Raw genomic sequence first — 23,544 nt, forward strand, 5'->3', positions numbered from 1 at the left:
TCGAGAGCTCATTTTGTAAAGGAACGGTCGGAGCATCATGCGGAGGGACCCGTCACCAGCATGCCCAATTTTTTTTAAACGAATTTGAGCTGCTCTTTCTCGACCTGAAAAGGAATCCTTTCTTTTCCGTCCCCGGAGGATCCAGGGCGGGAATCCCCCGCTTGCCACTGTTTTCTTATGGCAGCACTCGTGAAAAGGCCGGACGGACAGGTAGGAGGACAACTCAGCTTCCCCAGCGGAGTGCACTCGAGAAAGTACGGGCTTACGCCGCGGATATGCAAAGGTGTTCGGACATGCTGGGAGCTGGACACGGTTGATCCGCTGCCCCCTACCCCGCCCTCTTCCTCCTCCTCTTCCTCCTGCCTCCCTCCCCCGCGCATTTCCCCCGGTCGCAGCCCTGGCGTCGCTCCTCGCCGGGAGCCGCCGCCGCCGGGAGCCACCGGGCTGCGCGCCGCCGCCCCAGCCTCGCCTTCCCCCGGGGACGGCCGCTGCGCCCGCCCGGGCCAACACGGAGGCTCGGGCCGTCGGCCGCGGAGGCTCAGGCTGCGAGGCGAGGAGCCGCAGCCCGGTCTCTTGTGGCTTCGCTAAATCCCTGACGCGCCGGGGAGGCTAAAAAGGTACCGTGGCAGGAACCCACAATTGCAGAGATCTCTCCTGTCAGGACTGCAAATACCGTAGAAAGAGCTTGTGGGATTAATTATTATTTCTCAGCAAAAGGGGAACATAACAGGCCATGGAAATTAGCCTGAGTTTGTGGCCGGGAGTGTCCTCCCGAGTGCCCTCACCTGGGCGATCTCCGGCGCCAGCCTCCGCCCCGGCGGTCCAACTTGGCCGCCACCCCGTGAGCCGCTCCCGAGGAGGCACCGCGGCTCCCTTCAGCCGCTCATGGCACTCTCTCCCTCGACCTTGCAGTTTGCACAACCTCTCTCCCTCGCCTTTCACTTTGTGTAGGCATACAAGGGACTGGAAATGATGCGGGTCCCTGCCCGCAGGGTCTGTAAACTTAAAACGCGGTGTGCAAAGGGCATGCATGGGTGATAAAGGTCCGTTTAATCAACCGAAATGTTTCTCACTTTTACAAGTGTTTCTCTCCTGGATGAAACACCCCGACACGCTCTGGAAATTGAGTGAAAATAAATGTCCGGCATCCAGTGATCATAAATGCCAGCACCCTTCACGCCGGAGCATGGTGGGGTTCGGCCGGAGATTCATGGAGAGGCAATCCCTCTCCAGCCCCATATCATCGTGCCTTCTTCTCGCTCCCGGGCAGGTACGAGAAGCGTGTAATGGGATCCCAGGTGGCGAACAGGGTCTCCATTGTACATGAGAGGCCCCTTCCTTATAAAATTCTCCAGCAGTCATTACTGGACGTTAGGGAGAGGGTCTATAAGGGAGCGCTTTTAGAAAGAAACTTTTCTGCAAGGGCCGGTTACGGGCTGTTCTCCCCACCGCAGCCGCGGGTGCCAAGGACGGCAGAGCCCGCTATGCGGAGCGGCGGGGCCGGGATGGGGCTGCGGGATCCAGACGGGGCGGTGGGGCCCGACCGGGACGGCGGCTCCGTCCCGCCGCGCAGCAGTGCCCTGCGGCGAGGAGCAGGGGCCCGGGCTGCGCACTCCCCCTCTCCCCCGACGGGCGCCTGCAGCGTCAATCACGACGGAAATTTCTCCCTCGCTAGCTAATATCTCAGCTCGCAGGGCCGCCTCTGAGTGGATCTGAGCAATCTGTCAACTCAGCCGGGGAGCCACCTCAAAACAGATCGGGTTACCCATGATTGACAGCGTCACCATGGCAAATAATTTGACTAAAACTATTGTCTTCTCCTGGCAGTCCCCGGGTCAGATAACCGGACCAATCACAGCGCGGATAATCACTTTTCATGCCAGCTTAGAATAATATTATTAAAAAAAAAAAAAAAAAAAAAAAAAAAAAAAAAAAGAGAGAGAGAGAGAAAGAAAGAGGGGAAAACTCCGAGACGGAGAGGAGCGAGTGAGCAGGGCTTTACCACTATATTATATGGGATCTGGCGGTGGGGGGTGGGGGGAAAGCAGGGAGATCCCAAACCGGCGGCCGAGGGGGGTGGGGGTGTGAGAGCCGCGGCCGCTGCGAGCGCTGCAGATAGGAGACAAAAGAGGCACGAAGTTACTCTCGCAACTTGGACTTACAAAAACGAGGCGGAGGCCGGGGGGGAAAGCCGCCCGCGCTCGGGCTCTCGAGACTTTTTTCGTCGCTCTTCGCATTTTACACCCGGCTCCCGCGACCGCCCCGGGGCCGGGCGCCGCCGATGGCCGCGGCCCCCCGCGCCCGGCCGTGACGCCCAAGCGGGCCCCGCCGGGCGCCGCCGCCCCGGGGCCGGCCCCGCATGCCGGGCGCTGCCCGCCGCCCCGCGCCGCTCCCCTCTATGCGGCCGTAGGGAACGCGGCGCGGCACGGCTCACCATGTCGATGCTCCCGACTTTTGGCTTCACCCAAGAGCAAGTGGCCTGCGTCTGCGAGGTGCTCCAGCAAGGCGGCAACATCGAGCGGCTGGGGCGGTTCCTCTGGTCCCTCCCTGCCTGCGAGCACCTCCACAAGAACGAGAGCGTCCTGAAGGCCAAGGCGGTGGTGGCCTTCCACCGGGGCAACTTCCGCGAGCTCTACAAGATCCTGGAGAGCCACCAGTTCTCAGCGCACAACCACCCCAAGCTGCAGCAGCTCTGGCTGAAGGCGCACTACATCGAGGCGGAGAAGCTGCGGGGGCGACCCCTAGGGGCGGTGGGCAAGTACCGGGTGCGCCGCAAGTTCCCGCTGCCCCGCTCCATCTGGGACGGCGAGGAGACCAGCTACTGCTTCAAGGAGAAGAGCCGCAGCGTCCTCCGAGAGTGGTACGCCCACAACCCCTACCCGTCCCCCCGCGAGAAGAGGGAGCTGGCCGAGGCCACCGGTCTCACCACCACCCAGGTCAGCAACTGGTTCAAGAACCGCCGGCAGCGGGACCGCGCCGCCGAGGCCAAGGAAAGGTACGGCTCCCCACTGCTTCCCCGGCGCCCGCGGCTCCCCGACCCCGGTGCTCACCCCGGGCCTCTCTGTCTGCCCGGCCCCGGCTGCGGAAGGCCCGCCGGGAGGGGACGGGCTCTCCGCCTCGGGGGCGCCCAGAGAACCAGAGGCGAGCGAGCCGGGCGCTCGGTGAAGGCGTCTGTCCACCAAAAGTAGCCCCGGGAGTGGCGGCCGAGATCCGTTCTCCGCCGACTCCCCACTGTCCTCACAGCTGGCGCGGCTGCCCCGGGGCAGCCCCTGCTGCCAGGGACCCTTCGCACGGCCTGAGGCGACTCCTGGTTAAGCAGCGTTGCCGCCTCCTCCCCGCCGCAGCCCGGCGTGGAGCCCAGCCAGGAGCCGTGGCCGGGGGTGCCCGTGCGGGTCCACGGCCGGTCGCGAGTGGCCGGCGGCGGCGGGACCCAAGGGCAAGGGCTCAGCGCCCCGCACAGCTCAGAGCGTGTTCCTGAGGGTTACTCCGGTGCAGAAAGGGGCAGCCGGGGGGCAGACGGCTACTCGTGGGTTTAAATGTTGGTAGCAAATATGTCCTCCGTCCTCGGCTCCTGGCGTGCGGCAGGAAACCTGGAAAAGGACAGAGTAGAGCAACTTCTTGCCTCGCTCGTGACATTGCAGTTCTTACTCGCTACCCAGCAAGGTGCTTATGAGCGCATGTCAATAGGTGTATGTTCTTAGGCCGAATATGATTCTGCATCTGTGTTTTTCGCGTTAAGTGGAGTGAAGGGACCATTAATCGCCGGGAAGAGGTTAATGCCTACAATCCTGGCTATTTGGGATGATTTTTCCATCAGCAATCCCTGTGCCTTAGGAAGATGGCTCGTAGAAGCAAAAAGGGTCCTCTTACCGCGTTCACTAGCTCACTGAATTGCCCGGTTTGTACAGGCAATCGTAGGATCGTGTGATCTGCGCAGTTAATTAGCGGATCAGAATCCTTTAAATCCGTGCCTCCGAGGAGAATTCTATCTTTGGTTTCTCCTAACCGTGTTTTGGAAATGGGCAGCGCCGCGGCCTCGCTGCTGTGCAGCCCGGCAGATTGGGGCACACATTTGTTCTATTAATTTCCCGAAACTGTGCTAGCACTTTAATTTTCTTTCAAATCTTCGCAAGCGTTGGTTTTACGAGTTGTCAGAGATCCTTTTTATTGATGATAGCAGGGACTCGCCTTCAAATATCCAAAGGAAATGAAGGTTACACTTATTCCATGCCTTCTTTTTTTTTTCCCGGGGAATCAAATTTTAAAGGTCTCCAGAGACAAATAATATTTTTGACATTGAAAAATACACTCAACCTAATATTACACTCCAGGCGTTGGAAAACAGACTGTTCATGGGATTGCCATTCACTCAAGGAAACCTGTTCAAACAGAGCTTTCTTGTCTATTTTTATTTTTTTGGCACTAAATGTCTCCAGCCACATCCTGCAGCCCTTAGTGAGGAAAACCCGTCAGTGCAATAGCTTAACATCTCTCGACCAAATCCTGCAGGATAGGGCCTCTCTGCCAGATAGCGTGTTACAAAACTTCCGCAGAAGCTTTTAAATAGGCTTGCACTGCCTTGAGTATTTCAGGGAGAACAGCGTCTAAAATATTTCTACGAGGGCTATGGAGGCCGCGTAAGCCTTGCCTGGACGGCATCCTCGACCCCTCCTTGCTATTCACATTTCCGAAATAAAACCCCCATATACAGATATATAAATATATAGATATATTTGCAAGGGCTTGGCCCGCCTCCAGTGATTTCTCGGTATTTACCCGGTGATGAATTTCGAAACTACGTCCTGCCTTTCCGAGCCTTTGTCGGCAGGCGCACCGGTGGTGCCGGCTGCCCCCGCCGCGGAGCCGTGCAGGGCGATCCTGGCTGCGCCCCCGCCACCCCAGGGGGGAACGGAGGAGGAGCAGCGGCGAGCGTGAGGAGCATTTCCCGAGAGGGTCGGGGAAAGCAGCGGGTTAACTCTGTTTGCTTTCCTTATCGTCCATATTGGTCTATGTTTTGAGCTTGAAGCCCAGGGCGAGGGAAAATAAAACACGTTCAGTTACTTGAGCAAAAGGCTTTCCCTCCTGATGTGAGCCCGGGAGGCTTTTCTGCTGCACGGAGCCGTCCTGCCTGCCTGCAGCTGGCTGGGCTTTGGCCTGTTCAGAAGAAATCATGGTTGAACATCTCTTCAGTTTTAAAGTGTAAATTTTTGGGTTTTTTTTTTTGTTGTTGTTTTTCTCTTGTTTTTTGGGATTTTTTAATAATGTCTTCCTCCCTCCCTTCCTTCCCCTTCTCACTCTGTGCAAACCCTTTGGATGCAGAAAATTACGGTTTGGCAAGGTGACGCTTTCCGCTGGGCTAGTGGGAGACTGTTTACAAGCTCAGCGGACCTTAGACCTAAGTGCCAGATGAAGAGGCCTTGGAGGTTGGCAGAGTTTTTAAACCTACTGCACTCCCCTCCGCTCGCTGCTCCCCGGAGCCGGCTCCCCGCCGCCCCCGCTCACGCGGTGCGCACTCCGGAGCGACGGCCACATGGTGATTTCCCTCCCTCTTTTGTGTTTCCTATAGGGAAAACAACGAGAATTCCAACTCCAACAGCCACAATCCGCTCTCGGCGTCAATGAACGGGAATAAGACAGTTCTGGGGAGCTCAGAGGACGAGAAGACGCCGTCAGGGACCCCGGATCACACCTCCTCCAGCCCCGCGCTGCTGCTCAGTTCCAACCCCGGGCTGCAGCCCCTTCACAGCCTGGGCCACCCCCAGGGCCCCAGCGCCATCCCCGTGCCCAGCGCCGATTCCATGCACCACCACAGCTTGCAGGACTCCATTCTCAACCCCATGTCATCTAACTTGGTCGATCTGGGCTCTTAAAACCATGTACACGCTCCCTCCTTCGCGCCAGACCTCCTTTACTCAATTTTTTTTTTTTCCTTAATCTTACGAGGGACTTGGAAAGCAATGACAAACACCTTAATGGATGTATTGTGCCCTTTGGCATCAGGCTGGCTGCAGGTTTGCAAGGTAGTGGACTCCGCTGCGGGTAGCTGATGTTGTGAAAAGCCTTAAGGGTTGCTTACAGGCGTTTTAAGGCGAGTAAGGACTGTCGGACAGGAGCCGTGATTTTTCCTCGGCAGGCTGTAGGGCTGATCCGTGCAGCAGCTAATTTCAGCCTTAACTTCACAAATCCCTCAGTGGTGTCACTCGATCGGGCCGGTCTGTGTGGGAAGAGGCACATTGTAATATTTTTATTTTTTTTCGGGGGGTGGGGAAGAAAGGGGAATGCAAGGCTGCTCTTGCCATGCCTGTTTGAAAGTTACACATCGCTCCCGTTATTCTATTGTAGTTATGTATCCGTGGCAGATGCACGATGTACAATTTCAACTAAAAATACAAAAGTTGTAGTCAAGATATAGCAGCAACACGCGCTCTAGGCAGACTCTGTAACCTTCTTGTAGCTGATGCTATGCAGAGAGACAGCTTCTTTGGCCTTGTCCATGTGGTGCTTTCGCCATTTGCTGGGTGGGAAAGGAAGTGATGGCCCGGCTCCGGCACGAAGGAAGGCAGAGGTAGATTTTCCCTCGGTGTGCAATGCGGGCTGGAGCGGGCTTTAAAAAGAAAACAGGAATTGCTGCTCAAGTTTAGACCTAAACGACAGTATCAACCGCAAGTCGCTCACCTTAGTTTTGTTTATTGTTTATATTATGTGAATACATTCTTTGGAAAATATTTCTGCTTTTATTTTATAATAAAATTTAGAAATCTAACTCGGAGTACGGCTGCTTCACTCGCCCGCGGGGTGTTTTCGGGCTCAGTCCTGAGCGGAGCAGAGGGGCAGTCCTGGTGGGGACGCCGGGAAAGGCGGTGTCGAGCGGTCAGAGCCCCGCCACCCTGCCCCGTTTGGCCCGACACGTCGGGGCCCTCGCCGGCCCGGTCCGGGGAAGCTCTGAGCGCCGGGGGCAGCTGGAGTCGTCCTGCGGGAGCGGAGAGCCAAGGGCACGGGGAAGGACGGGCCGTGCGGGCCCTGAGGGAAGCGGAGAGGTCGCCCACCTGCTCCCCGACGGAACGGCCGAACAGGCTGAGCGCTTTTCTGCCCCGTTGTCCTGCCACGGCAAAAAGCCTCCCGCTCTCCCCCCCACCTCAACCCGAGAGTCCAGCACCGCTGTGCTGCAAACGCCTTTCTTGCGCCTGCGGGATGCTGGGAAAGAGATTTCTTTATTCCACTCCTTTTTATTCCTTTCTTTCTTTTTAATTTCCTTTTCTATAAGCACCGGGTGGCAAAAGAGACAGGCCGGTTGCGTGCCAGTCTGCCCCATTAAAAGAGCTCAGGACTCTTGCACCTTTGGTGTCCGTCTTTGCTAGAAGGCGAACGTGTTAAGTGCTTAAAATGTTCTCAGAACTCGCAAGCGGTTTCATACTTCATTTCTGGACTTCTAAAATCTTCTTTAGAATTATTTTCTTGTGAAAAATAAATCGAGAAAACGATATGACTTCAAGCGGCATAGAAATATGTGTAGATCAGCAAAGATCATGTCCGGGTTTCAGATGCTGGCTGAAATTTCAATCAGTGGGAGTATTGTGTGGGCAGTGTCCTAATTTGATGTAATCTGGGTCTGGATTAGCGCCTCTCCGCGTTTGCGGGTGTCCGCTAAAAGCACATTTCTCTGAGGTCCCGCTAAAAGTCTGTAGAAGGGAAGGTATGGATGTCGGTAATGGCGGGGTTCAGTCTACGGAAAAAAGCTCTCCCTTAGCTGCGGTTATAAATCCAGTTTTCTCGTTATGCTGGGGTGCAGCGGGATGCAATATTTTATGGGAGACAATGTGATGTATTCGGGTTTATGTTTCCCCCGCTTCTGTGGTTTGGGGTGATTTTTTTCATCAGCAGAGATGATGTGGCTGATGTCTGTGCCGTGGGAGCATACCAGTGTGGCCTTAGGTGCACTAGGGTCTAAATAGAAGATCCTATTATTTCCGTTTAGAGCCATCTAATAATTTTAGCTATGAAATTTAATTATTTTAAAATAAACATTTTGCAAGTAGATGAACCACTGCTACCTAGAGCTACAGAAGATCTCTGCTCCCCGTAAAATAACACACACAGTGGTGTAATATGGAAAAGAGTTAATTAACTGGCTAGTTAATTATTTTGTATTTTTGTAGATAGAAATGAGTTTGGGGAAGAAAACAGAATATCTGGGTTAATAAAACATGGCCTCAAAACCGAAATAAAGCCTTTAGGCTTTGCCCGCTAGAGAAAGAAAAAAATGAGAAAGAGTAAAGTCAAGATGGAGAATATTTAAAGAGGCAGCATGAAAACAGGATGGGGTTTATGTGATTAATAAAAGGTCATATTGCACAGAGGAGGCAGAATTCGACCGGGAGAAGTAAATGAAGAGCTGACAGGGTGAAAAAGGCCCTTTGAGAGAATGGGATCTATGAAAACACGTACATTTCAGTGAGGATCACTTATATATGGATGAATTAAGAGAGGGCAAGTGGCTGAAGCCACTTAAAGATGGTTAGAAACAGAAATCATACAGTGAGAAAAAATTCTGCAGGTCAATCTGGCATTAAGGACGCACACAGCTCAAAGATGGGATGTGTGTAATGCAACCTGAAACCCCGAACATGTTAAAACTCATTTTATCAGACTGTACTTGCCCTAGTACTGATGTTTGGTAAATTAGACCAAATCCTTCCCATTTTCCACGCACAAAAAATATTTCCCGATAGAGGAATACGCCGAAACTGATGTGACTAATCCTTGGTTTTAAACAGATTAGTTACGATTCACTAGCATTAGGTTACATGGGACATATCTCAGGGTTGGTTGTTCCTGGGGTACCCGCATCGGTTTGGGGGCATAAATAAAAAGACGGTTCTGTTCCGGCAGGTTTTATTCCTGGCTTCCCTCGGACTGAGGCCAGGACATGGCGGGCAAACTGCACAGCACATCCCCTATAGCTTAGACAATTTGGGAAGAACCGCACTTTCTGTCTGTCTCATATATGCATGCACACACACATACCTACGTATACATACACACCCATGTATATATATATACATATATATATATGTGTGTGTGTGTGTATGTGTATATGTAATATGTACGTATGCAGTGTTTGACTTCAAAATAAAATCTTACCAAATTACACAATGTATTCAGCACTTGTAGCTCCCAAAATGTAAATGGAGTAATTCCTTTAGATAACAGGGTGCTGAATATTCACGTGTACTAGGGCAGAGGTTTTTTTCTGCTGTATTTTATTGTATGAGCGTTCACAGACATGTGACAAAGACAGCCATGAGAGAAATAGCTAATTTGAAATAGAAAACAGTTCTGTCCTTCCTGACAAGGTGTAATTCGTCACTCTGCTTGGGTTGATGCGATGGATGCGATGAGAGAGCATCCCGACAGGCTACTGGAGATGTGGCACAATTCCCAGCACTTTTCTGGGGACAGGTAGCGAGTCTATAGGAGGAAGAGCCTTTCCTGTGAACAGGAGACCGTATGCCAGAGCTTGCTGGTTGAAGACGTTCCATCTGCGAGCCCTTCCAGGCTCTTGGGGGTAATCAGGATCCTCATCTACAAGGCTGGGTGGCTGCATTTTCCTTTGGATAATATAAGCTATTTTGGAGACACTCGACATCATCTACACGGGACCGCTTGGCATATTTTTGTGAGCTACCCCGGAGAAAGCTCCTTTGCCTCTTCTCCCCAGACCTGGTGCAGCACTCTGGGCCTAACCAACATCTCAGTGTGTTTGAGGGGGCCTGCTGCAGCCCCGGAACGAAAAGCCTTGGGAGTGCCCTTGCCTGCCCAGCGATGTTTGTGTAAGGCACTGGGGCTCCTGTTACCAGACCCGGAAACAAAATCTTTTGCCTTCTTTAGGAGAAACAAATGCAGCCCAGTATGAGCAGGCTTTTGCCTTGAACAAACCCTCACTTGAGCATGACAAATAATGTAGGGGGGTGGCGATGAAAACACTGGGCACTGGCCCTTACTGCAGAGTTCTTTAACTTCTGCTTAGTGAATCAAAACGCTGAGGCTCAGGCAGCCAAGAAAAATATACTGAAGGGAACTTTCAGTGCTTCAGTACACAAGGAAAAGGTGAGGGTTTTGTCTGAAGGAGAGTAGCTCTGGGATTTGGAAAAAATACATAAACCTCGGAGCTGGGCTGCGGGATAACCTTATTCCTATTTTGCTGCGGGGAGCGGTGCTCAAAGCTTCCCCTCCATGCACCGAGGAGGCGCCTCCTTTCTCAGGAGGTCCATCTCCTTACTATTAAAATAAACGGGAGGCGGGGGTTGTTTATTAGCGTGACTTTGGGTCTTTTTCGGGTTTGAGTAAGAACGCTCAATCTCCTGCTCTAAATATCAGATCCGCCTTTATGCGGAGTCCCGGTGTGCAGCTGGCTGGCAGACCATCTCCAGCCCAAGCTGTGAAGGAAAGAAAACCCTACTTTTAAAAACTCCCCCACTCCCCCCCCCCCCCAAAAGCAAACAATCAAGCAACGTCAAAAACAAAACACAAACAAACAAAACCAAGAAGACCCAGTCAGACACATCGAAACAAATTGGGACCTAACCAAGAGTCTGGGACGGAGAGGCTAGTTTAGTGAAAAATAAGGTGGACAGACAGGTAAAATGTAAGGAAAGGTAGGAAAGGAAAAATCACTTGGAAAGATGAAAATCGCAGATGTGCTTCTGATGACCCCATCAGATACGAAGTCCTCCAGGAAATACATATTTGAAACAGCCAGGAAAAACAAACATGCCTTTTATAGACTTACTTGTCCCGCCATGAAAAATGCAAACCTCGGTATGGTGCGTGTGTACCCAGGGGGTGGGAGGGAGGAAGGGGGAATAGATTTTGTAAAGAATCCGTTGAAAGCTACCTTCAGCAGAAATATTAATTTGCGCTGCCCTGCTCTCCAAAAATAGGCTGCAGCGTGAAAACCGAGGTAGCATTTGGAGCTAATGAGTGTGAGACGAACATCTCAGTCTGAAAAGTGACTGTCAAGAGCTCGTCTGGGTGTCAACCCAGGCAAGACTGACTGGCAACAGGGAGGAAGAAAAAAACCCGGGGTGTGCGAAGAGTTTTAAAAAGGGGCTTTATCAAGCCTACAGTTTTTTGCGAAGTTGGACAAATTCCAATAAATCATATTGGAAGAGCGATTTCTAGTTGTGCGGGAGTTTGGGTCTGGGCAGAGGTACTCCCAGCCGCGCCGTTTCAAAGAGATGTAGACGTGCTGGAGGTCGAGAGAGAGAGCAGGGAACTAGATCAGAGAGCACTTTAGCGGTAAAGGTTTCATCGTTCCGAACCCCGAGCCCCGACTACCCTACCTACGGAGCTGAACACAGAGCGGGCAGGCTCTGACGGGATATCTGATCCTACTCCCCACTTTTTTTCCCTTTCTTTCCCACCTTCTCCGGAAGGTGAGCATCTGTTCTCTCCGCTGCGGGGCCCGGCTTTTGCCCGGTGCTTCGGAAACGCCGGCGGCAGGTGCCCCGAGGGGGAAGTGGCCTCCCCGGCAGCGGGTGGACACGCTGTCCTTCACAAGGACGTGGCGAAGGTGCACGGCCAGTCAGTCACCCGTGGGTGAGACATCTGTCCTGCACACCTGGAGTCCTGCCGCGAGGGGTGCAGGTGACTGAGCACCTCTGGTTCAGTGTCATGCGTTTAATCCAAAGTGCCTGAATATGGTCCCCGTTCTGTCACTGGAGAGCTGCGTGACGGGGCATTACCAGAGACTGAGGTTGTGACATCCTCGAGGAAGGCCCGACCCGACAACCGAGCGGCATCGCTCTGACCCTTCGTCCGTTTCCCCCGATGCCGCGGAACCAAGCGGCTGCCGGGGCCGTCTGTGCCGGCTGTTCCCCACCATGGGGGCAAGTACGGGGCAGGAGCGGGATCTGCGCCCTGCAGCCCTGTTCTCCTGGCCCGCTCCGCTTCGCCGCCCACCGCCAAAGCCGGGGGAGCGGGGCAAGGGCACCGCCTTCCCTGGGCACAGGGGCTCCTGGAGCCGGTGAACGGGGCTCCCCGGCTGCTGCGGGGCCAGGGACGGCTGGGATTCTCTCCTTACCGTGAGATATTCGGTTACCCGCCAGCCCAATGCTCGGGGCGAGCATCCGCAGCGCAATGCACCGCGCAGCGAGCGAGTCCACAGCTGGAGCTGGGGAAATGAGGGGACATTGAAAAATTGTGAACCGCTTGGGACATCGTTCTTAAGAGCGTGTCGAGAGCGCTCCCAACAAAAATACCTACAGCTAGAAAGTCAGGACGCTTAGGAAACCTCCCTGAACCAAATGAAACCAGACGTGGGGCAGAGACATGTTTGCAGCGCCGAGTGTGGCGCGGAACAGGGCGGTGCGGGCCCCAGGGGTAGCTGTGGAGAGACTGGCGTGGGACTGGGGTTTGTGCCGGGGTATGTCCCCTCTCTGCTTCCCCGAATTAGTGGATGGTCCCACCTCACTGGCGCTTTTATCAGAAACCAAGGCGGTCAGGGGGAAGAGGAGTCGCTGACTGACACGAGGCTCTGCTGCTGCGGCGCGTGTGTGCGGATCCCGTTCCGTCTCCCCGAACGTACCCAGAAAATGCTTTCTCCCCCCGTAGGTGCCGCAAATCCCCCAGGGTATAGTGTCTCTACGGTGTGGTTTCGATCGGAGAAAAGCCTCAGATCCCTTTTAGCTTTGAAGGGTCCTTTTGTATTCTCTTTTTTTCTCTCTCTCTTTTTTTTTTTTTTTTTTTTTTTTTTCCGGGCGAGACTGGCATAGCCATAGCGACAGTGTTTTCCACATATCGTGTATTTGAGATTTGGTGGCCGGTCTCCGACATGCCGTGAGGGACCTCCTTAGGTGGAGGGCGGCCAGTCGCTCTCCCGTAATTACCCTAAATCAAGTGTATTTATTACCTGGACTAGTGTCGGTGGGAAGGGGTGATTCCTTCCTCCGCATCGCCCCGCTGGGGCACAGCGGGGACCTCTGTCAGAGGTCCGTAGTCTCACCAGCCTGCCCTTGACCCCCGCCACCCTGCGAGGACACAGAACGCCGCTGCGATCGGCCCCGAGGGTTGCGTGGTGGCGGGATCCCAGCCCCCAGTAAGCGGCCAGCGGCGCCCCGACTCCCCCTCCCCGGGGCCGACGCTGCTTGAACGGGCTCGCTGGAGCCAGGGCAGCCCTGAGAGACGCAGAGAACGGCGGCGGTGTTAGAACGAGGGAAGCCTTAAGCCTGCTGCCTGCCCACTCGCTTGGCATGTGCTGCCATTTCGATGGTATCTCGCTTTTGGAGTCATTTTATGGCTGGGGAAAATCTAATCCAGTGAAGAGAAAGGAAGAGAATACTGTTGGCATTGAATGAACTCCGTGTGGTAATTTTCGGGCAAATGTGCGAGCTTCCATGCCAAAGCAAAGTGTTTTCTCGCAGGGTCTGCTCATACTCTGAAGGGAGGCGAAGACACCATTTAAGAAATCCAGCTGGTTGCAAATCATACATTTAATCTCTCAGCTGGAATGATTTAATGGATCAGTATCAAGTAACAGCCCTGGAAAAGTAGCCTCCTAAAAAAACAGAGATAAATCCTGATTGAATAATAGTAAATGAAAACCGTGGATTACAGTGACTGCAAGACAGTATTTTCTTTGCAGTTCTCGAAAGATGCCCCCTCAGAGGGGCCAATGGAGCCGACAAAGCTCCACGTGCCGGTTTAGTGTTGGCGGGGGCAGGTCCCGGCAGCAGCCGCGCTCCCGCTTAACCCGCCTCGGTGCGGGTTCCCCACTCGCTCCTCAAGCCCTGGGCACCTTCCGAAACAGATTGTGCGCTGCACAAGCAGCAGGGACAAGCTCTAGCTCCGGCGCTCGGCGGCCGGGCGAACACGGCCGTGCCCGGGCCAGAGGCGGGTCTGGGCCGGGGGACATCGGCGGGGGCACCGCGGCGCTCCTCCTGAGGGCACCGTCAGCCCCGAGCCGTGGCGGCCGCCTTGCCGTAACCCGCCCGTCTGCCTTGGGGCCTCGTCGGGATTTTTCTTTTTCCCTCAGAGAAGACGTAGAAGCGGGGAAAGGAACTGTTAACGCCGGCAAAAGTGGAATTTTGCCTCGAAATGTGAAAACTGAAGAACAAACCCGTTGCCCCTCTCTGTCATTTTGGGTGGCGTAAGAGACAGAAAGAGAGGGATCGGCGCCCTGAAGCGGTGTGGGGTGACAGGGAAAGACGTGGGGCACAGAGGCCCGCCCGTGTCCCCGCTCTGCCGCAGTCCGCTGCCGGTGGGACCATCGGGGGTCTCTGGGGAGGCGGCGGGGCCCCGTCCGGCCACCGGGGCTTCGGGGGCTTTCTTAACCCTTCTGTTGCCGCAACTTTAAGAACAGATAGGGCAAAGCCGTCATTGAAGTCAGGAGGTGGCCAGGAGTGCAAAAGCACTTGACTCGCCTCCCTTGGCCGAGGAGAAGGTCATTACCGCGCCTAATTAAAAGCAGTTCCTCGGTAGGCGGGTGCCTCCCTTGCAGCGGTCCCAGGAGCTGGACTGGAGGGCCCTTACCAGCGGCCCCGTGTCGCTCTCGGGCCTCTGAGTGGGGGCTATCAAGCGAGACCACGGCTTCTGACCCCAAAACCCCCCGGGAAGACCATCCCGCACCTCGCTCTGCCCTGCGAGCTGGCCGAGGCAAGGGCAGGACCGAGGCGGCAGCACACCCGTGGGCGCTGCCCGAGCCGCCCTTCTCGGTCCTGCAGCGGCGAGGGGGCGGGGGTTTCTATTATTATTATTATTATTATTATTATTATTATTATTATTATTATTATTATTATTATTATTATTATTATATTAGTTGTTGTTGTTGTTGTTGTTATCGTTATCGTTGTTATTTTCCAAAAACATTTTATTATTTCTTCGCAGATCGGAGGAGCAAGAGTTCTAGGGCGAGAGGTGGGTTCGCTCTCCCGTTTTCCGGTGTTTCACATTACCGACCGTGAGGCACCGTGGGTGAGCGTCCCTACAGGGGGACACCCCTGCAGGGGGGACCCTCTGAGGGTGGGAGCACACACCTTTGCTTTAGGTTATTTTACTGCGACAAAGATGAGAGGGTGGTGAGGGAGTGCGGCATGGGCCGCCCCGCAGCTCGCCCGGCCGGGACGAGCAGCATCGCCCTTATAAGGAATGTAATTCAAAGGCGAATGTCGTCAGCGCGGCATTAGCACATTTTTGTCATTAAATGTAGTCCAGTAGTAATAGTTGTTTATATTTACAGGGCATTCTTGAACGCAATCCACATGCTCAAATCATCCCGAGATGTGTGTGGAGCCGGTGAAAGTCAGTACTTTCCGAGGACAGTTTTGGTGACAAGGGCAGCTCGGGTCAAAAACAGTTTAGTTTGATGTCACCTATTTTTAGATATGGAAAATCTAAAAGAAATTAAAGAAACGGGACATAGGAAAAAAATCTCAGAAAGTGTTGCAAATCTCAATCTATTTTTTCTTTGCTCGCTTAATCGTGAACACAGTCATAGCCTCTTTCTAAAAATCTTACTGTGTGTATGCACTGCATATTAATCTAAATCTAAATTTAAAACCACTACTTCATTTCAAAAGACTTCTCCGAAACTTTTCAACCATTTAAATGTCTTACAAGGTTTTTACATAGAGAGCTTGTTAAAATTCTATTTTCTTTTTCTGCAGGTGATACGGACTTCAACAAATGGATATTTTATATTTCCCATTAATACTCTTCGTATTGTCTTCAATTTATTAGTATAAGCTTTTTAAAAAAATCCCCACCTGCCTGGTCTACTGGAATCATAGCTACTGTCACCCAGTCTTTTCTGTCAGAAAAATTAAATAAAACAGCTATTCTGAAAAGTGGTGATTTGCACTAACCAGAAGACAGTTGATACTAAAGGACTCAAAGGTGCTATTTAACATGTTACTTTCAATCTTTATGACTACTTTTTCTATTAAGTGACTTGTGTCCAACAAACATGTAAGCGGATATGTGTACAATTTCTATTGGTACAATATGCTTTAAAACACAGATACATGGGTGTTTAATGTTATTAATAACAGTATAGCTACAGAAATTCAAATAATAAATTATTTATAAAGTATTTGAAAAGGATTTGTGTCTTTTCCTTGATTTGTTTTTTAGCCAAGGGCTAAAGCCTGGCCCCGTTCTTTTTTGAAGACAGTGGCAAAGTTCCCACCTACACCCCAAGGAGCTGTGAAGTCAGTCAGAGTTTTTCCATGGACTTTGGATCAAGCCCATAGCATGAGTCAATTTCAGAAGTGATTAATTCTCTCTCGGAGAAATGCACATTGACTTTGCTTAGATAACTGCATCTCGAAGGCTTTTCCACCCCCATATTCTAGGGTCCTAAATGAAGAAATTCTTTGGCAAAAATGAAATGATCCAGCTCCCTACCCCAGGGGGAGAGCCACCTCCTCTCCGCCCCCCCAGCCCTCCCCGCAGGTACTCACCTCCAGTTTGGGACTTGCTCTAGGTGTTACCACTCTTAAACAAACCCATTATTTTTGTCACTGTTTGCCCTCTGACCTGTCTTCCCCTTAATCCTCCAGCAAATGCATAAGGAAATGCAGGGCGTCACTGTAACAGCACCAGACATGATGACATGAAAAGAAAGACCCACCCTCCCCAGTCTTAATTTCTGGTATTAACTCCCCTACTTTCTTCACTCTGCAATCTCCCCAAACTCCCTTCAACGAATATGCCCCAGGATAAGTGGTTTTATGTGAGTATGAATGGCTTTAATGCCCTCTGCAAGTTATAGCAAACTCATTCCCCCCTTGCTACTCACCACTGACTAAAGGAACGAGTCAGGGTCTCTTTGGATGCAGTCTCTTTGGAAGACCAAGCTGTTTGGGTAGATTCTGGTAATGAAAACAGCTGACTTTGATGAAGTCATCTACTACCAGATTCTCCAAGGACAACAATGCATCCAGCACCGGGCAGGGGCAGGCACTACTGGAGGATGATGGGCCCCTCCTGCAGCCTGGCTGGCCCCAGGTGTCTCCCAGCATCTGGTGCATGTTCGTATCTGCCATACCTATCTCTCTCTGCTCAGCCAACTTCAGCAGGGGGGAAAGGTGAGCCCCTTGCTTAATTTCCAGCTTACCATCACTCTGTGCTCTGTATAGTTTGGCTGGACCCCAGAGCCCGCCTGGGACTCTTCAGATCACATCTGTGTTTGATTACATCTGTTTGGAGCATTTGTTTATGTCTATCTGTGGCATTATAAAGGAATCTCGGAGGCCTATTTGTTGTGTCATGCAGAAATTAAATGGTGTCAAGCGAGTCAGCACTGCAGCACCCAGCAACCAGAGCAGAGCCCAGGGAGGTGAGCAGAGGGGGCAACAGAGAGGTGCAAATGTGTGGTTGGGTTTTATCCACTGATGCCAGCAAATGGACCCGCTGCCACCAGCACTCTCTGATGCTTCGTCTGCAAAATCTGCTTGTGTTTATGTGTGTCCAGAAGAGACATTGCCATACTTAATGTTTCCTCATTTCTTGAAAATCCCTGCTGTCCAAAGAGTGAATAAAGCTGGGTTGGTGGGAAGAGTTTGTACATTTGTGTGTATTTCCCAAATACTGACTTAGAAACCTGTGTTTGCTGGTCCCAGTGCTTCCCGTTCAGGTGCAAATCACTGGCATCTCCAGCTGGTGCAGCAGTACTGGCTGGGGAAGACCAGAGGGGATGCAGTGAGTACAGAAGCCAGATAGAGCTTAGAGAACTCGGCATTTATTTATGGCATAATAGCAATTAATCTCACCTTTTAACTTTGTAGCAACAGTATCTAGTCTCTGGTTACATTCAACCAGAAACAAAATCACTGTGTACGAGCAGGTAGGCGGCGCTGATATTTCATAATTTTCTTCTGTCATTTACAAACAAGTTTTATCCAGTTGAAATAGGTGGTGGAAGGCAGTGCTGCATTTAATCTATGGTTGTGTTGAAATGGCGGATTTGCAAATGCGGTGGGTTGTTTTTTTCTAACTAGATGTGTAGACCTAATTGACAATGCATAAAAAAAAAAAAAAGGACAAAATATTTATGAGAACCCACACTCAACTCTTCAAAACAGACAAGAGTGCTGATCTGACTGTCCATTACAGAGTGAAGGTCAGCAAGAAGATCACCCAGTGTGACCTGTGTGCTTCAGGATACTGGTACAGCTACAAGCACCTGTAAGCAAAAGCAGCATAAGCATTTTAGAGCTGAGCAATCTGGGACAGGGAACTGGCTAACAGGCCTGGAATTCCAAACTCCTGATAGCCCAGTGTTATCTCAAACATATTTTAAGACTCATTTGCAGATGAAAACAAACAGCCAAAAGAGCCTTTTAAATTCCCTGAGCAACTGAGAAACTGAGAAAGACAGGTGGAAGTGTCACTGACACATTTTCCCATGTACTGCATCAAGTCTTGCCCCCTCTGCCCATCAAGTTTAGTTTTGTCTTTTGAGGCTGGCATTGCTGTGACCTCTGGAGAATGCTGCTATTAATTACACAGCTTTGTTCTCTCACACTGCAAAGCCAAAAACCTGTATTTTACCTTCCACTGCCATCGGCATTCTCTATCACAATACAGTAATAGTGCAGGTTTTGTGATCTGATAAGATATAACAGTACATTAGTCTTTCATCAAAGTCTGTTCTCCCAGAATTCCCAATCATGTCATCAAAGAAATGGTGATTTGGGCAGAGTTTTACTGGCAAAATGCTATCAGTAAGTCATTGTTTCTGTGATGAAAAAATCTTGCAATTGATGTACATGGTCTTTAACAGATGCTCATTTCCTTTCATCCATTGACAGAATTATTCCTTCTGGAAAAAAATATGGGCTTGAGGAGAAGTTGTTTTGCCACTCTCATTTTATTGCATGGAATTAACAGATTGAAGTCCCTGGTTGTAAGCTTATACTTTACCTTTCAGTGTCATCAGTGATGGAACTGTCCACCTTCAAAATTAAACAGGAGGCACCCATAAATGTAACGACCTCTAGAAGAAATAGAGTCCAATTCTTGGATTTCGAGTCTTGTTGTCACAGCCTTGAAAAGTGTCTAGGTATCTGTACTATGCATATGGGTTATTTTAGACTTCTCTGTCTTTACTAGGGAAAAGACACGCATCCTGATTTAACCCTGCTAAAGAATAAATCTCCTTAAATACATCTTACATTTTATATAGTGTTTTATAAATTCATACCCATCTCTTTTCTGCTACATCTCTCACCACTTCTGTTGATTTTCCCCAAAGTTTTCCCAGTTTTTCCCAACAGTTCAAATAATACTGCCCTGTTTAACATAACATGCCAGTTGAGTGGGATGAGAGCTATTGCAACTCTCTGAGATAAACGAGCATCTAGATCAGTTACCACAGCCTGGACTGGTATAGTAATGAAGTGAAGGAGTATATGCACCCTGACATTCACTAGCTTGCCTTATTTTTACTATCTGTTAATTATTTTTCATAGACATCTTTATGCTGTTGTTTTTGGTTTTTTTCTCAGACAAATTTCATATAGTTAATTTCTACCCATGTTTGGTTTTTTTTGTTTTTTTTTTTTTTTTTAATTATGGATTTCTTTGCTTCATTCTCAATGGAGCACCATTTCCTAACCCAGTGTCATTTCAAAGTGTCAGTGATATGCATTGTCTTCCCTCTGATTGTTAATGAAGATGTCAAATACTGCTCTCACTAATACTGCCTTCTTTATTTGATACACTACCATTAACCCTGATTTTTTTTTTTATAGCCACTCAGGCACTTTTCCAACTTCATGCATTCTCTCAGGAATTTAAAATTAATTTCCATGTAAGATTTTACTGTGAAACTATCTAACAAAATGCCCATATAGTTATTGTATCTCTTTCAACATCCAGTTTTGTAATTAGATAGAAAAATGAATGATTAGTTTTCCATGTCAGGATTCTTTCTTGTCAACCCTGTTGCAATAAGTTTGCACATGTAAAAGAGGTCCAATTCTTCCCTGAAGTAATGAATTTATTGCACATGTGGTATAAAACAAGGACTAACTTTAAGCCCCAGGTGTGAGGAGGAAGGATGACAGCAGTGAGGGAAAGCTGTCATGTGGAATAATTAATTTAGTGCACTCCCAAAACAAAAATTTTTCTCTGTTGTTTTTTTTCTTGTTTGCTTGTTTTTGGTGTTTTATTGTTTTGTTTGTTTGTTTGTTTTCTTCCAGGAATAGTTTGAGCTCAAGGAAATTGCAACCTGTTGGCTGAATGAATTGTCTTGCCATGGGCCACTCTTTGTCATTGTTTTTCCTAGAGGAATTCAGCATTTTCCCCTCATATGACTAATGTCATATTGGGGAGAGGACCCTTGGAGTTTCCAGGACAAGGTTTGGGTTGGATGCGCATCCATGGCAGGTTGCATACAGTCAGCAAGGCAACCTCAGAGTGGAAAATTCCCATTGTGATCAAAACTAAGAGGAATTCACAATAAAAATATTTTGCTATCTGAAAACACAGAATCATTTAATCAAGAAAGGCCAACTTCCTGGAGAAAGAAGGGCAACAAATTCTTGGTGAGACTTCTCCTGTATTAAAATTTTTATTTTTTTGGTAAATATCTCATCCTGTTCCTCCCAGCATCAGAGGTTTATCTCTTAATGTACTGATTAGAAAAATGCTGTGACTCTAAGCATCCCATTTACAGTAGGCTGGGAGAAGCCTCCTGGAGTAACCAGGGAGGTTACCTATGGGTAAGATACCATCGTCTGGGTAACCCAGACCTATGGGACTATGAAATTTAGGCATCAAAAGCAAAGTAAAAAAAAATCTTTAATTTTGTTTGACCTGTATTTCAGTGGAGACATCAATTCTGCACCAATCGACTGCATTTTACAAAAAACAGTCTTTACTAGTACCAAAAACTAATCTCTTCTCCTCTAGCACCTTCCCTTTCTATCATTTGCCAAAAAACCCATTTAATTTATTCAGCTGCCATAAAATATAGCAGTCCATTTGCCACAGTTACAGGCCAGACTATCAATAGGCCTCTTTTTCTGATTATTATTATGACGATGATTATTATGCCTCTTTTGTTTGCCTCTTGTGCAGTTGGTCTGATTTCCACACCATGCTGTCAGGGGCCTGAGTCACCCACTGCTAGATTTTGGCCCCCTTCTCCACTTCCCCAAGCACACTGACAAGGGTCATTAGTCTCCAAGTCGATTTTAGCCTCGGAGCCTGCAGTTGTGGAGCTGTTCCCCAGACCATTTCCTTAGAGCAGGGTTTCTGTCTGCCCCAGGTGCCTCATGCTCAGCCTGCTGCGGGCTGGGGTCCCTCGAGTCGGGAGCTACTCCACTGTTTCCAGCTGGAGCTTTGGGAAGAGAGAACCAGTCCCAAGATTCTGGTACTGACTGGAGCCGTAGCATTTTGCCTCTTCCAGAAGACCCCTCAAGGCCACGGTGTTCCGCTTCCTCCTCATCTCCTTTATCAGCTGCTCTCACAGTACCTGACAGGGAGTAACACACGCGGGCGTGAAGGTCATTCATGCAAAACACATAACGCAAACGCTTGTCCGTCATCCGTTTGTCCGTCAGCCATCTGTCCCCGCGGAGTCAGATGAGTCCCAGACGCCAGAGTGAGCCGGGAGTGGCGGCGGTGACAGCCAGAGGTGCCGCCGTGCTCCCCCACCCCGCGGCCATCGCTCCCGCCGCGGGCGCTCCCTGAGGGCGGCGCGGGGCCAGGCTGGGCCCGCAGCGCCACCTGCTGGACACGGGCGGGCACGGCGGGCCCCGGGCCCGGCCCGGGCTGCTCCGGACACCGCGGGGGAAAGGGAGGCGTTTCCGCTCCATTTGCACGTGCTCTTACAGGCGCTAATCAGCAAATGAGAGATTTCCACTCTTAGATGCCGGGAACTGATTATTAGGCGGATTCTAAAGAAGAAAAGCTTTGCGGTTCACATTCTCCCGGCGTATTAATAAACCCCACATTTTATGATACAACGATACCTTATGACACTTGAGGATCCATTAAAGCGTAGTGAAGGTGTCACATTCCAGACACTTTGTCCCTGTATGACTTAGACATCTCAGATTAATAACTGCTGGAGAGCTCACCTGTGATGGTCTCAGGCTCACACATTGCACATGCCCATCACGTCTTCAGTGTGTCTCAGTAGCACCAGCGAGAAGCAAAACAACAACAAAAAAGGATGATGAAAGGGCTCCAGTTCTCATTTCGCTTCCTCTAATTCTCATTTCTCCTTCTCCAATTCTCAACTTCCTCAGTTTCTCAACGGAATCAACTCCAGCAGAGTTACTCATCATTTAAACCAGGCTTTTCTGGTTCAGGGGTGAGACATGAGATGGTTGTACCAGAGGAAGTGGGGAGTCCTGAGGAAAAAGAGCTGCTGCTGACACTGCTGCCATGGGAATTTGAGACTGGACAGGGAAGAACGGGGCAGCATTGGGATGGGGGGTGAAGGAGGGATCAGGAACCAATTGCAGGTCAGTGCAGAACACCACCTGTTTATTCAGGTGAGAAGGGTCAGCAGCTCCAGTCCAGCTGGGTGGTGATTCTCAGGGCTGTTTTCTAAAGCACTCTTTTCTTAGGAACACAGCAATAGGCACACAGTATCAGGCTTAGCCAGCCAATCCACTGGCCTGGCCTGACACTTACTCACTGCACGTGCTGCAGAGAAAGGCATGGGAACCCTCTTGTGTCAGTGCCTTGCAAATACCTGCCTCATTTCTATGCCTTAAGCCAGAACTAGACCCAAGGCAAGAGGTTTGTTCTAATCCATTTCAGTAACTGCATGTGTAGGAGTGTTATCCAGTTCCTATCTTAAATTGTTAGCTATGTTCCTAACTTCTCTAGGTAACTCATGAGGATCTAAGGACAGTCAAGTTCAGGTCATTTGACCACACTCATTCCAGCCTCTTTCCCTAGCTTCCCAGACACAACAGCCAATACTTCCTCTGTTGCTCATTAAAGTGCTGGATTCTCATCCTATCACCCAGTTTCTGTCCAGTGGGTGATGGTTCACATTGCACACTGTGTTCTTAAAAGCAGAAACAGATGCTGTTCATGTATATTTCATTGAGCCGACCTGTTATGCAAACCCAAGCAGTGACTGATAAAGCTTGCAAATTCCTTTGTCCATAAACTCATGACGTGCCCTACATTCTGCCACCATGCTGCTGTACACATCTCAGCCTTCTGGTTAAAGCAGCTTCTCCTTGAACCTGGCAAATGTGACAACTGTTAAAATATGTTACATTATCTGTAGGAGTCACATGTTCCTTCTTTCTAAATGAGTTGATGCAGCTACAGTTTAAATTTTTTTAAATAATCCATTACCTGCTTAACTGATTAGGTGTTGACATTGATTTCATTTGAGCATGTTGAGGACGTCTTGTCAGACCTCGTTAAGCTAGAAATGCTTCTGCCACCATTCATACATGACAGCAGCCTCATTTTCTAACTTAATGGCATTGGCTTTATTAGGAGCGCATTTGCCATCATTCATCTGTCCAATCAGAGCTCTACAGCACTTGGCAGGAACTGCAGCAGGGA

General features: G+C 50.2%; 1 protein-coding gene and 1 long non-coding RNA gene across 2 annotated transcripts; both read left to right on the plus strand.

The window, feature by feature from the left end:
* The first annotated feature begins 398 nt into the window (after positions 1-398).
* LOC131577968 (uncharacterized) lies at positions 399-16,045 on the plus strand. The gene is made up of 3 exons (XR_009277337.1): positions 399-617; positions 14,884-14,970; positions 15,663-16,045. It is a non-coding gene; the product is annotated as an uncharacterized LOC131577968 (long non-coding RNA).
* On the plus strand, positions 2,034-6,763 carry SIX2 (SIX homeobox 2). The gene is made up of 2 exons (XM_058836259.1): positions 2,034-2,995; positions 5,567-6,763. The coding sequence occupies exons 1-2, from the start codon at positions 2,436-2,438 to the stop codon at positions 5,868-5,870; spliced, it is 864 nt and encodes a 287-aa protein (XP_058692242.1). The 5' UTR covers positions 2,034-2,435; the 3' UTR covers positions 5,871-6,763.
* Positions 16,046-23,544: the final 7,499 nt, after the last annotated feature.

The sequence above is a fragment of the Poecile atricapillus genome, chromosome 3, assembly GCF_030490865.1.
Source record: "Poecile atricapillus isolate bPoeAtr1 chromosome 3, bPoeAtr1.hap1, whole genome shotgun sequence".
Lineage (NCBI taxonomy): Eukaryota > Metazoa > Chordata > Aves > Passeriformes > Paridae > Poecile > Poecile atricapillus.

Coding starts and splice junctions, on each gene's coding strand:
- SIX2 (XM_058836259.1), top strand. CDS start 2,436: ATGTCGATGCTCCCGACTTTTGGCTTCACCCAAGAGCAAGTGGCCTGC. Junction 2,996..5,566: donor GCCGCCGAGGCCAAGGAAAG/GTACGGCTCCCC, acceptor TGTTTCCTATAG/GGAAAACAACGAGAATTCCA.